Raw genomic sequence first — 14710 nt, forward strand, 5'->3', positions numbered from 1 at the left:
CCCCATGTTTTATTAGGTACACCCTGGCACCAGTGACATCCTACCGCTCAGAGAAGGTTGTCACCTGGCTCCATAATCTTCTATGGGGGGGGTGTTGCAGTACCACAAATTGGCCATGCCAGGTGCTGGACTTGCTGCTGTTTCTTCTGGGCAGCATTAAGTTACACTCATAAATGCTTCTCCCCTCCCTTTGTCAGAGGGTAAAGACATGCAAGTCTACACTTCGGAGTAACTTCACAATCTGGTTTTGTGAACAGTCAAAAGTAGTAACCTTGCTGAAAAGCACAAGAATAAATTGCACATGTAAATTACTCACAAGTGTAAGTTACCTTTGAGAATAGCCCCAATATAGCTTTATAGCCCACCGTAGCAGATTATACTGGCCACTAAAATTAAAGGCCTGCTTCAGCGTTACAGGCCCGAACCGAAGGAGAGGGCCGTCACCAAGGGAGCAGACCTTTAATGGCAAGTACAACCCAGCGAAGGCAGACTATAAGAACATTCCACCAGCACAGGACAGAATGTTCAAATAAACAAAACAAAGGCCTCATGGTGCCCGAGGGTGTTGAAATCTCCTCCAGCTAAATGACACCTTTGTTCACAGCAAGAGCTGTGAATGACAACATTGGAGCCTTGGAGCTCCAGGCATCTAATGGCCATTAGAAGTCCAGAGCACTCCATTGTCTCCCAAGGAGCTCCCAACATTCCAATGTTCTAATGAATTGTATAAACACATTTGAGCAGCTAAATGATATTCCTGTCGGTTTGTAATTTCAGACAACATACCAAATGGAAACAACAATACATAACTGGACAATTGCTAGGTTTTAAAAGAGTCCAGTTTTCCAACCTCTCTTAATAAAAAATATAACGCTCTAATACATATAGTTCATATCAATCTTTTCCAGTTCAGCAAGCACCTTCGGCCCATCCTCTTCCAATTAAGAATCTATTTTTACAGTCTGCATCAGCTTCTTGTCTTTATCAAACAATTACAGCTCTTCCTGAAGATAGACCTAAATCAGCAATAGAAATGCAATGGGAGAAAGATTTGGATATTTCCCTTTCACCTGGTTTATGGAATAAAGTGTGGATTAAAATACGAAAGTCCTCTAGAGCAGCTAATGCAATTCAAACTTTATTTTCTATGTATAATAGGTTATTAATTGCACCTTCTTCTTCACATAAAAAGAATTCTAACCTTTCGTCCTCTTGTTGGTCCTGTAATGAGCCAGTCTCCGAACTTAAACACGTGCTTTTTAAATGTCCATATACATTTAAATTTTGGGTTAAAGTACGGAGTCAAATTAATAAAAGTTTTAAAACTCAAATTGCCTTAAGCTTTGCAAATATATTTTAGGTAGCCTTGCAGCCGACTGGTTTCGTTTTCAAAAAAATTGTATTGTAATCTTGGATTTATTGTTGGCTGTTGCTTTTCAACAAATTACAAAAAATTGGAAGGGTTTGTCTTAATTATCCTTTCAGGCTTGGTGGTATGGTGTATGTTATAATCATAGGCTGGATAGAGCTTATGTTTCCCCCGTACCCCTTGCTATTAAAAGAGACATGTTATGGTCACCTATGACAAATTACCTAATCTCTTTGGCTTATTCTTCGTGCAATCATTTTCCTAGAAATGAGGTTTCTAAACAGCCATCAATTGTGTGTCTTTCCCTATTTTATTGTACTTATTTATATTTTTTGTTTTTATAACTCTCATATATTTTTAATGTATGCATATATACTTATGTTTTAAAGTATTAATATAGTGTGCTCTTCAAATAAGGGTTTCTCGTGAAATTGAACTGCTATTGTATTATTTCATTCCTGTTATCAGATGTATTTATATTTTTTGAATATTGTATTAATTTCCAATAAACTTACCCTTTAAACTTAAAAAAAAAAAAAAAAAAGTCCAGTTAATGACGGAGTAACGGACATTTACAAATTCATCCATTGATTCTTACTTGTAAAGACTGCCACGTATATGTGGACTAAACTTGGATAGTTTATTGTAATGCCATCAACTAGCTTGCATGGATTCACAATTTGTATATTAAACTCATCCTTCTAAAAATCATGTTCACTAGATTCATGTGCAGCACACTAACACCAGGTTCATTTTATATTTGAAGTTAAAATGTAAAATGTCATGTGAACACCAATTTAGCTAGAAAATATTCTGCTGTTAAAGAAGCACTGTGCATTTCAAACTAGATTCCATTTATTGTATTTACTTTTTAGAGTTCTTAAGGAAAAGAGTTGACTATACCAGTTGCACTGTGCACAGTACTGTAAGAGGACAAACATTTATCAACAGGGTTCATGGAAAAGTGCAGCAACATGTATGGCACACAGCCTGACGGGCCATATAACAGCATCCTGGATAGTGCTCAGTACGTCTACCAAGAGCAGGACCACTAATGCTCGACCAGCATAGGGGTGAATCCCTCAAACACAAAGCATTGCAAGCATGGCACTCACTGCTCAAAGTTGTACAATGCAGGGCAGTTGAATCACTGACCGAGGGGTGTGTAACGATTATTATGCAAGTGTAGTTATGCATAGTCCCAGATTATTGGCTTACTGGTAGTTTACACAAATATCCTCTCTATGCTTTGCATAGTTTTCTCTCACAAGTTTGATTTGGCCTTTTGTATGGCAGTGATTACCTCTCTTTAGCTTTTCTTCACAAGTTCTATGAAAACTAGAAAAGCTTGATTTTTTTTTTTTTAAACCAGCCTACTACTACTGAGCACCAGGGGCAGCGGCTCCTCTACAGCGCAGGAGCATCACCCCCCACCAGCACCTGAAAAACTTTTACAGTAAAAATATAATAAACTGTTTATTATATTTTTACTATGAAAGGGGCACGGCCACTGGTGTGACAGATGGGGAGTGCACAGCACGTCTCGGGCCGGCCAAACACACATGCACTCTGTGCTCTCTCCAACCCGGCACTGCGTTGCCGGGTTGGGGACAGCAGGCAGAGGCTCCCATGCTGCCCCGGAGCACCTCACTTTTGTTTTGCAATATTTACCAGTCCCTCAGGGTTTGGGCGGGGGTAGTTTTTAGAACAGGACAGGATAGTTTTTAGGGCAGAGTGAGGTAGGTTTGGGGTGGGGGGGGGGTCAGGGTAGTTTTAGGGCTTGGGACGGGGTAGTTTTTAGGACAGGGTAGGTTTTAGGGTAGGGATGGGGGGAGTCGGGTAGTTTTTGGGACAGGGTGGGACAGTTTTTCGGACAGGGTAGGTTTTAGGGTTTAGATACCTTTTCCAAGCATGCTTTTACAATGGAATTATTTGTAAAAGACAAGCGTGGTTCTGTCATACAACAAAATAAAGTAAAATTCACCTTCATGGTGATTCATTTACCTCCTTATAATGCACAACCTGGCAGGGAGCCAGGCACCTGTGGACAGCTACTCTAAAAGATCTGGCTGGTTAAAGACCGAGGGTTGAGAGAAAGAATTGTCCTTTCATGCTCCGGGACCCAGCCCTTGCCTTTAAACACCCTCCCAGTTGCCAGCTTTTTACGGCAAGACCCTCTTGTTTCCAAGAATGCCATCTGTACAAAAGAGGAAACAAAAGAGGGGCTGGTCTGTGGCGAGCCTTTGGGGGGGTGGGGGGGGGGCTGAAAGGCTGAAGCCCTAAGGGCAGTGTCACAAGCCTACAATACAACCTCTGCAAATGTTTTTAATGTAAACTTGAAAAAAAGAAAAACACTGTAAACATTGGTCCCAGTCCTAATGGGAGGAAGTTATTCAGGGGAATCTGGTGCCCGAAACGCCATTGTTGCATGATCTACTAGTATGCCATGTTTATATGAACCCAAACAAAGCAGAATTTGCCTTTCATATTTCAGAGGTCACAAAACGGGGTACCAATAATATAGGCAATAGTAACTAACACCAGCCATCTAAAAGCCAAGAAATAGCTAAAGTGTGATGTGCTGTATAAAAAGAAATGTATATTACTGAAATTGAATTGTCCTTTTTTCCTTTCCTGGATCTTATTAAGCCACGAAGTGCACTTTGAGCCAACCAACCATATGAATATATATATAAATGGTATTTCTATAGCATGGACCATCCAAAAGCCAGCAGAGAGCTGTAAAGAATCAAAGACAAGAATAAGGTCAACCATTAAAAGTAGAGGAAGCTGGGCTATTACAGCCAATTACAGAACAAGTCCAAAAGATCAAACTAGGAACTGAACAGAAGTGTTCCCAGGGAGATTTCATGTAGTAAATTGGGTTACTGGTTGAGGGGGTGAAACCCTACTCAGGCACCACCCACAATTTGTGCCTGGGGAAAGTCACAAGCAACCCCAAATGAACCTGTGCTTAACCTTCTGGAAGCTTGGCACAACACACCAAGGTAATACACAGAGATTATGTTAATAAATTATTTGACACCAAAATGATACAAATCCAATCATTTGAACCTGAGATATGCAATTTTAAAGATGAAAAGATTTAATTGAAAATAGTGCCTAGAAGCACAAAGCACTAACAGTGATTTTGAATGTGCAGGACTGGGACAAAGTCACAAATTCAGACCAAAAGTGATGTAGCATGAGCCAGTTAAAGGGACTAAGTAAGGCCCTCTAAACAAAGTACCTTAAGGCCCAGTTGCAGAGCCTTTCTAGATCCTGCATTGAGAATGCATCACACAGCGGTAGTTCAGACAAAGCTGTGGGGCTTTGATGTGAGGTTCAGTGAAAACCGTCGAGGGTGCCATTGATGGCGGGCTTGTGATGTGAAGTCCTATGTCAAAGATGTGTAGTGCAGTGGCAGGTCAGAAGTGTTGCGGGCTGAAAGGTGATGTCCTGCATTATCATTGAGAATAATGTCATACCGGTGTTTGTGAATGCGTAGTCTGGCATCAAGATGCGTTGGCAGCATTGGTCCTGAGGGGCTGCGATGCAAGGTCCTGCATGAGATATGCGTCACACAACGGCGGCCCCAATGCAGCTGCAAGGAGACGCATCATGCCGATTGTGCCGACAGGACCAGAGCTGGACTGGTAGAGCACCTTCAAGCCTACATCCAAGGATCCAGGACTGGAGTGGCTCTACTTGGGGGCGGGTGAGCAATGCTCACAGCAGGCAGTTCAGGTGGGTGTTGGGTTCAAGGAGGTTGGAGCCTTTTCTGTCCCTGAGGCTCTGATCAGGAGGCCAGCCAACTAACCCTTGGAGTCACACTGTTGTTGCTGGGTTCAAGATGTAGGGCAGCAGAGCTGCAAAGTGGCAGGGCAGCAAAGTAGCAGTCTTTCTTGCAACAGAGAAGCACAGCAGTCCTTCCGAGTCTTCCACAGGTGCACTGAAGAGCTGGGCCCGAGGGTCCAGTATTTACACCTGGTGCCAGCTTTGAAGTAGCAGAAGGTTCTCAACCCGGAGGTGTTTGGAATTTCCTGCCTCCCTGCCCTCGCACCACCTCGCTAGGGTACCCAAAAGACTAGTGTCAAACCCTTCGGGTATACGCAGGCAGAGGCTTTGTGATGTGCAAGTGTGGCAGGTGTCCGCTGCTCCACCCTATCAAGTCAGAGATGGCCACCCTGCCAACACCTAATCATTTTGTCTCGCTGTCTGGGAGTAATTCACAAAGACCAACTGGAAGTTACACCTAGTCATGTGACCCAGACGTCAGGCACCACATGTTTGGGACAAGAAAATGCCAACTTTCTAAAAGTGGCATTTTCAGAACTGTGACTTAAAAATCAGACATTGACAATAAAAAGGGTTTTAAATTACAAATCTTTAGGCATAAAATCTCTGCATTCCTCCCTGCTCCCAACTGAAAGCGATTACTTATTAACTGTAATAAGGTACCCAATGTTATCCCGAGGAAGGGGTATACATTACAGTACTGAAAAATGAATTTAAGCGTTTTTCCACTACCAAGATATGTAAAACCTAAAAGTACATGTCCAACTTTTTAAATATACTACGCCCTTATCTATGGGCTGTTTAGGCCTAGCAAAAGGTTTAATTTAACAGGTCAAAATGGCAGTTTAAACTGCACACACAGGCTGCAGTGGCAGGCCTGGGGCATACTTAAAAGGCTACCTAAATAGTTGGCATAATTAGTGCTGCAGGACCACTAGTAGCATTCAATTTACAGACCCTGGTACATGTAGTATCAATGCACTAGTAACTTACAAGTAAATTAAATGCAGCGTTTGAGTGTAAGCCGATGTTACTATGTTTTAGGGAGTGAGCGCCCACACCAACACTGGTTAGGGGTGGTAATAAAGTGCATAGACTTCGAAGGCCAACAAACTAAATCAGCAAAAATGGAGGAGTAAGGCAAAAAGTTTAGGGGAAGGCCATCCTAAGGCTGAAATGTCTAGCACTACCCATATAGAAATCAAGTGCGGTCATCAAAGTATCAACCAGGGACGCTCTGGTTGATAAAGTGTCAAACTTATGCCACTTTACTTCCATCATTGCTTGCAAATCCAGATCCAATGGAGATTAGACATACTGAATTTTAGGGTCGATCACTGCAGCATTATCATCTAAAAATGTGGGGCGCACATCAAGAGCTTTTAAGCCAGGGCATTTATTTTTGTTACTGAATCACAATAGGTCAGAATCCTGTCATCTTGCTACTAGTTTGTGCTGCCTGAAGACCTATGACCCCAAACTGCAACAATAAACATTGGTTTAAACACCCATGGTCATTTCCAGGTTTTCAGAATTATATTTGTAACCACACCCACTCCAGATTCCATTTGGGGGTTTGAGTCCCATGTACTGTTGCATTCTGATACTTGTATGCCCCACCCTGAGGCATACATTTGAAGATGAGAACTTCACTGAAATTAATTATATTCTGGAGCCTACTTAGGAATGCGGCTCATGCCTTGTGTGCCTTGCATCCTTTCAAGCCAAGATCTAGGTTTTGTTGTGCCCCCTTGTTTCCTGGTATCCATTTGCATGCATGTAAACAGGGCTTGGAAGAGGGACTTTAACTACTCCTACCCGCCCCAGCGGTAGCCAGTTCACACCCATTTGTTGCAAGAAGGCCCCTTCCGCCAATGCCCTTCTTTGTACAAGTTGAAAGGACCTCTTAATAGTGCTTTCTTCTCTTTTCAATCATTCTACCAACTACTTACACTAAAACCTTCTGCTTCGTGACCCCGATGCCTGCATTGTGACCCACTCCCCAAGAAATTGCAGGATCCCAAACTCAGGTCACAGCTTTTGGGTGTCAATCCTCATTTCATGTGGCTACCCTGGGCAGCATTCTGCTTTATGCGTGAACTCCCTAGTCACATTGGCTTGCTATATTTCTGCCATTTCTCTGCTTTTTCTTTCTGCAGCATACAATGCATTCCTATTTTGTTCATTCTGGATAACTCCTAAGTAGGTAGGGACTTTAACTTCCTTGAGATTTTCTTTTATCTGTAAAGTCGTTCAGATCCCTGATCTGGGGTCCATGTGCCAGTAGTGCACTCATTTCCCCAGTACTTTGAGTGTACATCCTCAAGTTGCTTGTTGTGCTTCCCTTTACTAGCAAGGCTTTAACTGTTCCAGTGCCTCGTGGGTACAAGCTGTTATGGTTCCCTGAATGCCTGTTCATGTTGCTAGGCCTGGGCCGAATTTAAATTATGCCAGAGTAATTGGAGAAATTTTGGTAATTCACGTTACTCTGATGTGGAATTACCAATAATTATGTGATTACTCGTTGAAGCATAATTTGGGTGAAAAATCCTACAGTGATAGCACTTTTTTTTTGTTTTTTTTTTTTAAACACAAGCAGCCTCTTGCTATACATGTTCTGCTGCATTTAACACTATTTCTTAGGGCAAAATGCATCCTTGTGTCCATTTTGAATACAAGGGTGCTTTTTGCACTCAGAACAAAAAGTGCTAAATTACAGGAGTAGGTTTGGAAAAACATCCTACTCCAAGGGCTCATTTAGCTTCATGTTCTGTTGAACACGCAGAATTACTCTTCTTGCATAATTCCTAACAACCTTGCAGAAGTCTTAGGTAATTACACAAGATTATGCGACACAAAATTACACGAGTTATGCGCACCCCTGATTTCAGCAGCCCTTCTCCTAATTTCTATCCTTGAATGTCTCCCCCACACCTGTAGCGCCTTGTGACCTAGTACAGCTCGCAACAGTCTCATCAATTCTTTCCTAGTACTCTTTGTTTCTAAAGTTTGTCTAACATGTTTCAGTTTCTTCACTCATTTCCCATCTCATTTCCACATCAGTTGACTGCCAATTGTATTCTCGTTTTAAATTACAGTGACATTTCTTGGTTGATCTTCATTCTGATCTGATAAGAGAAAGTTTTCAAAAGTTGCATTCCAGACCTTCGAGTCTTGCCTGTTTTAGCTTTTTCAGCATTAGTTCAATTTCACAGGACTATAAGAGTTTCTAAAAGAAAGTCCAAGTTTTGACACGGATTTATGACTGATAAAAGCAACTATCTGGAACCAATAAAAAGGCAATTCTCTAAGCTACCAGGAAATGATCAAATACTCATCCATCAATCAATCAGTGGATTTGTATAGCGCAGCTAATCACCTGCGAGGGTCTCAAGGTGCTGAGTGAAGTGAGGGCGGGGAAGGATCAGTTGAAGAGCCAGGCCTTAAGGTCCTTCCTGAACTGAAACAGGGTGGGGGATTGCCTGAGGTTGATGGGGAGGGTGTTCCAGGTCTTGGCAGCGACGTGGGAGAAGGATCTTCCCCTGGCTGTGGTTTTCCAGGTGCAGGAGACTTTGGCGAGGGCCTGGTCGGTGGAGCGGAGTTGTCTGGCGGGAGTGTAGAAGGCAAGTCTTTGGTTGAGGTAGGCTGGTCCGGCATTGTGTAGGGCCTTGTAGGCATGGGTAAGGAGCTTAACGGCGATTCTGTTGTCGATAGGCAACCAGTGTAGGTCTCTTGGGAGGGTGGAGGTGTGGCTGTGTCGTGGGGCGTTCTTGATGAGCCGGGCAGAGGCGTTTTGTAGTTTTCTCCGGTTCTTGGCGGTGGTTCCGGCGTAGAGAGCATTGCTATAGTCGAGTCGTCTGCTGACAAGGGCCTGGGTGACTGTCCTCCGGTCCATCACCTCTCCTGACTCAACATGGTTACCTGGTAACCTTGCTTACTTCCTGTTTCAATCCTCCTCTCTGCTTACAGCCAGCTCCTGGCCTCTGCTATTCCGGTGACCCACAGGCGCCATTCATGAACATCTTATTACAGAAATCTGAAGAGGAGCCCCAAAGGGTGCTACCCTCAGGAAGCAAAGAGATACCTTCAATATATAAGAAGGGTGGTACACGCTCACTAAGGAAACAAACACAATACAAAGCATCCCAAGCCTAAGTCTTTCTATTAGTTACAAGAGTTTGCCTTTCATGAATCAACCTGCCATAAAAAAAATATTTTCTTAGACCCTCACCCTCTCTAGTAGTAGCATGCTTCATCATGGGGTCTCATCCTGATCCCTAAAAACCAGGATGGACTCGACCATAGTCCAGGGAGCACCTCGAATATTCTAAGCCGGGGTCCTCGAGAAGTGATTAAAAAAAAAAAATATATATATATATCAAACTAACCAAGGTATCCCTTTATTAGTGGTTGTTTGGGTATGGTTAAAAGTATTCTAAAATAAGAGGCAAGGATATTTTAGTCCTTTTACCCTAACACCCCTTCAGATCTCAGAACCATGCATTAATTAATCATCAACAACCATGCAATTAATTAACCATGCATACTCATTTCGCTCTGTGGGCTAATTACTACTTACCCCATTATGTGTTGTACATATGAAGGATAGCGAAATTCTGTTTTTCCAACACCGTCCTTCTCTACTTCAGCACCTGATAGGGTTCAAAACACAATAGGCAGAAGTAAAAAATGTAAGTAGGGACCAAATAAAATCCTTCTTCATATGTTGAATGAATATAATGCAAAAAGATTCAATCTACACGGCCGGTCACAAGGTCGAAGTCACAAAAAAAGTCCCATTTCAGCAGAGATGGTGGCAGGGGCCTATCTGGAGCAAGATGTTGGTGGTGCTTTTCCACAAAGCCACCTTTCAACAAAAATAGAATTTGAGTTTTTGATCGACCTCAACATTACCCCCTCTGCATCGGGATTTGCTATACACCACTCAATCATCAATAATCCTTTGATACCTTAGAATTTAGGAACTGGACTGATTCAGCAGACCACGGGTGTACAACAACTGTGCTGGTGGGGTGGATCCATGCCATATTTTTGGGTCAACCCCCACTTATGTGCTGTGGGTGCCATAACTAACCAGCTTCCTGAAGCACTATTTCTGCGACCTCAAAGGTTCACTCCTGGTTGACATTGAAGAATTCATCAAATTACACAAAACAAGAGTCTTTCTTGCCCCTTCATTTATTCATTAATATGTAAATTCAATGTAGCAATCTACGCGCCAAGGTTATATGCTGACATTGACTACCTCAACTTGTATTAGAACCTGCAGCCATGGACATCATTTAGGGGTCACCAGGGGTCGCAGCTGCGACCTCCAGCTTCCCCCTGCGACCCCTGGCCCCAGAGGTGGCAAAGTCAGTGGCAGGAACACAGGGGCAGCTCGTCCTTATAGACAATGCTTAGGGCTCCACTTTCTAGTTTGCAATCATTTTTTATTACACTAATAGTGAACAATATAGTATTCACTTTTAGTGTAATAAAAATGGAGTACAGTTAGCTGGAATATGACCCTCCTTGGTAACTGAGGTAAGTAAAAAACACCTTTAAATGTATGTTGTGTGCGTGCTTGCGGGTGAGAGTGTGTATTTATGTAAAATGTGTGTTTGTGTAAGCATGTGTTAGTGAAAGTAAAGATGAAATGGCGCCTGATGTCACTTCCGCTACCCCCGGCATTCTGGTGAATTAGCATCCATGGCTGCGGCGCTGTCGCTCTTGTTTGTAAACGCAATGCATTTCGCGTCTTAGACCCTTCATCGGGGCCTCTGCAAATTAACATTAGACAGAAATATATATTGCACCGCGCAGTATACACTACGCACAGCAACCAGGAGGTGCCCATGCCATTACCAGAAAAACGAAGGAATGTAAAAAGAAAACGTGAAAATGTAAGAAAAACAAGACTCGAACCACACAACCACCCACACCTGTTACATCATAAACGCGTTGCCGTGAGTTAGGGTGCAACCGGTTGAGGACGACGGTGACAAGGCGCTACAACTCTAGTGCCATGCTGGGGCTGAGTGCAAAAAACGAGCACGGACACCGCTTTGTGCGAACGGGGTGAGAACTAGCTCCATCGGAGTAAATATAAACAAAAACATATTTTAGTAAAACAAAAAGGAGTGCACAGACTGAACATTTCATGTCTGCATAAGAGGTGCGCGTACAGGGAAACCCAAGGAATTAATTTAGATTGTTCAAGGTTATCCTGAAAATCTGGCATGGAGGTGGCCCTCCCAGCCCTAGGTTAGACACCAGTGGTACAATTGGTTTGTTTCTTTTAGGGATTTCCTTCCCATCCAGGCCAGAGGATCCTGGAAGAGTCGGCCTTAGCAACCATTTAATTATCGGGGAGCGATCTGGTCCACAGCTTGTGAAATGCTTCTGCACTGGATCACTCATCTGATAGAGTCAGAGGGCATCAAGTCTCCTGCATCTGTTTTAAAAGTCTTAGACCGAAAGGCAGTGCTTAATTTGGGCTTGTTGATTCCGGTGCTGAGCACCGCACTTGTTTTTGAGGTTGGGCGCTTAGTCTTCTGCCTCAAGCATTTACTGCGATCAAAAGAGACATCTGGGAAAGACGGAGGAAGACAAAAGAAAAAGCGTCACAGTGGGAGAGAGCTGAAAGCTGCAATAGTGACCTGAAGGGGCAAGGAGTGGCTTTAAATGGATGAAATAGGCCACAGATGGCTTCAGGATTATAGTGCCTCAGTATTCCATGCTCGCACTTTTAAATACAGCAGCCGTGTGCTTTAGAGGAGCACTTTGGGCACCGGCACGTTATTTACAAATTAAGCACTGCCGAAAGGCAAGCTTTGATGGTTCACATCGCAGTAGATCTGGGTGTTGTGGGAATAGGAGGCTCCTTAGGGGTAGTGAGCAGTGTCAGGGTTCAAAATTAACTTGTGTCTCCCAAACATTATTGCCAGGTGGTTCAGGCTCGTTCATCTGAATGATCCATCAGATGAAGATGTAGGACTGAAGAGCCATGGCATGGCTTGGAGGGTGAAAGAGCGCAGACAAGAAACAAGCATCTACAATGCAACGGGTCTCGCGTTTGCTCATGTTAGAGCTGATCGCGTTGTAAACTCCTAACCCGACTTTTCACCTATCGGGCAAAAGTGCATTTATGTACGTAACCCGAAAAAGTGAAATTAACTATGTAAAGCGCTCGACTTCTGCCAAGCAAGATCGTGCTCGTAAATTAGAGAAAAAGAAGTCCACGAGCCCGATGGAAATCAGCAAGCCTCACATGTTTTCTGCACTTGGTCGATGCGCTCGAGGAGGGCTAGCCACCGGAAAAGGCATGACGTGTGCATGCCTTCGACTAATGAAAGCAAGCAGATTTTATTAGGCAAGCCCACGAACCAATAAAAAACACTGACGTGAAGTTGACAGGGCTCTGAGCCCTTTTCTAAATACTAAAGCGTCTCGCTGCGATACGCATGCACGAGCGCTTGCAACGCAGGCTCGACCCTAAAAAGGGAATTTCTGTGAGGAATGAGCAGTGCCACCAGTACAGCATCCATTTTAGGTCATCCTCATTCCTCACTCCTCATCCCTACTTCTCAACCCTGCTTCTCATCCATCATCCCTACTTCTCATCCGTCATCCATCATCCCTGCTTCTCATCCGTCACACATCATCCCTGCTTCTCATCCATCACACATCATCCCTGCTTCTCATCCATCACACATCATCCCTGCTTCTCATCCATCATTCCTGCTTCTCACTTCTCATCCATCATTCCTCCTTCTCACTTCTCATCCATCATCCCTGCTCCTCATCCATCATCCCTGCTCCTCATCCATCATCCCTGCTCCTCATCCATCATCCCTGCTCCTCTTCCCTGCTCCTCTTCCCTGCTCCTCTTCCCTCATCCCTGCTTCTCATCCCTACTTCTTATCCATCTTCCATCATTCCTACTTCTCATGCCTCAGCCATCATCCCTACTCCTCATCCTTCCTCCCTTCTCTTCATTCCTCATCCCTCAGTCATACCAACACATTTTCAGTTTTGTGAAACACACCTTCACACTGATTGGTTGAGAACAGCCAATCAGAGTTATGAGAGAGAGCTGCATTCTATTTCAATGAAAAACAGCCTCCTCATTGCACATGGTGGGTGAAGAGGGAGGAGAAGAAATGAAATTGGTGTTTGTTTCCAGTGAATTCAAGGCTGCACAATATTTTATTTTATTTAACTCAGTGTTTTTCTGTTTGCAAAGGCCTCTACAGAAAGCTCTGCTGGTTTAGGAAATACAAGGAGCTCACAGCCTGGGCAAGGGTTATACAGGTCATCTACAGTTCAACCAAAAACATTTCTGGTTTCAGTTTCATATGTAGAAAGAAAATGTTTAAAATCAACTCTGGTGACAGTGCAATCCAATTCATCCAAACCTTTTCTGGTTTCATTTTTATTTGTAACAAATAAAATGTTTAAATCTGACCCTGCTTTTTATTAGTAACAAATAACATGTTTACATCTGAGGCTGCTTTTATCTCGGAGAGCTGTTTTTTTTTCTTTTCTGAAAACAGAAAGATTTTTGATGAACTGTAGATGAACTGTACAACCCTTTCTCCAAGAGCCGATTTATGGCCCTAGCTGTGGGCTCCTTGTATTTCCCAAACCAGCAGAACTGTAAGAATATAGGCCTCCCTCATAACTCTGATTGGCTGTTCCTAACCAATCAGTGTGAAGGTGTGTTTCAAAAAACGGAAAATGTGTCTGTATGAATGAGGGATGGCACTTGAAGGTTCTTAAAAGCCGGAAGAAACCTCAGCGGAGAGATGGATAACGTCTTCAGTGCCAGGAATAATTACTTTATGTAGAGAGTCTTAGTGAGTAAGTTAGGGGTACCAGTTCATAACCCATCCTGCCTTTTGGCACCTGTGCCCCTCCGGATCTCGGTCTCGCGGGGTCCTGAAATCCACCGGCGTAGCTATCAATAGTGCAGCAGGTGCAGTAGCAGTGGGGCCAAGGAGAATAAGTGGCACTCTGCATCCCAATGTGTGCTTGTTTTTTTACTATCATACGTAGGTATGGGGGAGGGGCAATTTCTTTGATTGCGTTAGCACCTGCGCCAGACCAAAGACCTCTTTACCTTCAGGAAACTTCTCAAGACCTGGCTGTTCGAGCAGTAGCAGCACCTCCCCCCCTCCACCTTCTCCTCCTTCCTCCCCTTCCCTCCCCTCCTCAGGGTCTTGAGACCCTCACAGGTGAGTAGTGCGCTTTACAAATTGATTGATTGATTAATTGACTGACCCTCACAGCTTTCGCTATCTACTTCTGAAATCAGAGGTTCCAACAGAAAGTAAATGTTTTCTCTAGAAGTCCTGTTTCTGAAGTTGGCACCCGTGCCCTCTAGCTAGCCCCTCAGCAGCTGATGTGAAGCTCCCAAGGGCGGGACAAGAGGCAATCTTGTGTTGTCATCAAGGGTCAAACGGTGCATGATGCCACATCTGATGCTCATCGCTTTTCGAGGAAAGGTGCGAAGTCCTGAGTTTTCTATGGAACCACAAC

At 43.6% G+C, this 14710-nt stretch overlaps 1 protein-coding gene across 2 annotated transcripts in view; it reads right to left on the reverse strand.

Moving 5' to 3' along the window:
- Positions 1-14710, reverse strand: part of UROC1 (urocanate hydratase 1) — a 168941-nt gene that overhangs the window by 81250 nt on the left and 72981 nt on the right. For both annotated transcript variants that reach the window (XM_069206285.1, XM_069206286.1), the window contains exon 13: positions 9747-9819. In XM_069206285.1, coding sequence (XP_069062386.1) covers positions 9747-9819 — 73 coding nt within the window. The remainder of the gene's footprint in view (positions 1-9746; positions 9820-14710) is intronic.

Source organism: Pleurodeles waltl, chromosome 9 (genome assembly GCF_031143425.1).
Source record: "Pleurodeles waltl isolate 20211129_DDA chromosome 9, aPleWal1.hap1.20221129, whole genome shotgun sequence".
In the NCBI taxonomy this organism is placed as follows: Eukaryota; Metazoa; Chordata; class Amphibia; order Caudata; family Salamandridae; genus Pleurodeles; species Pleurodeles waltl.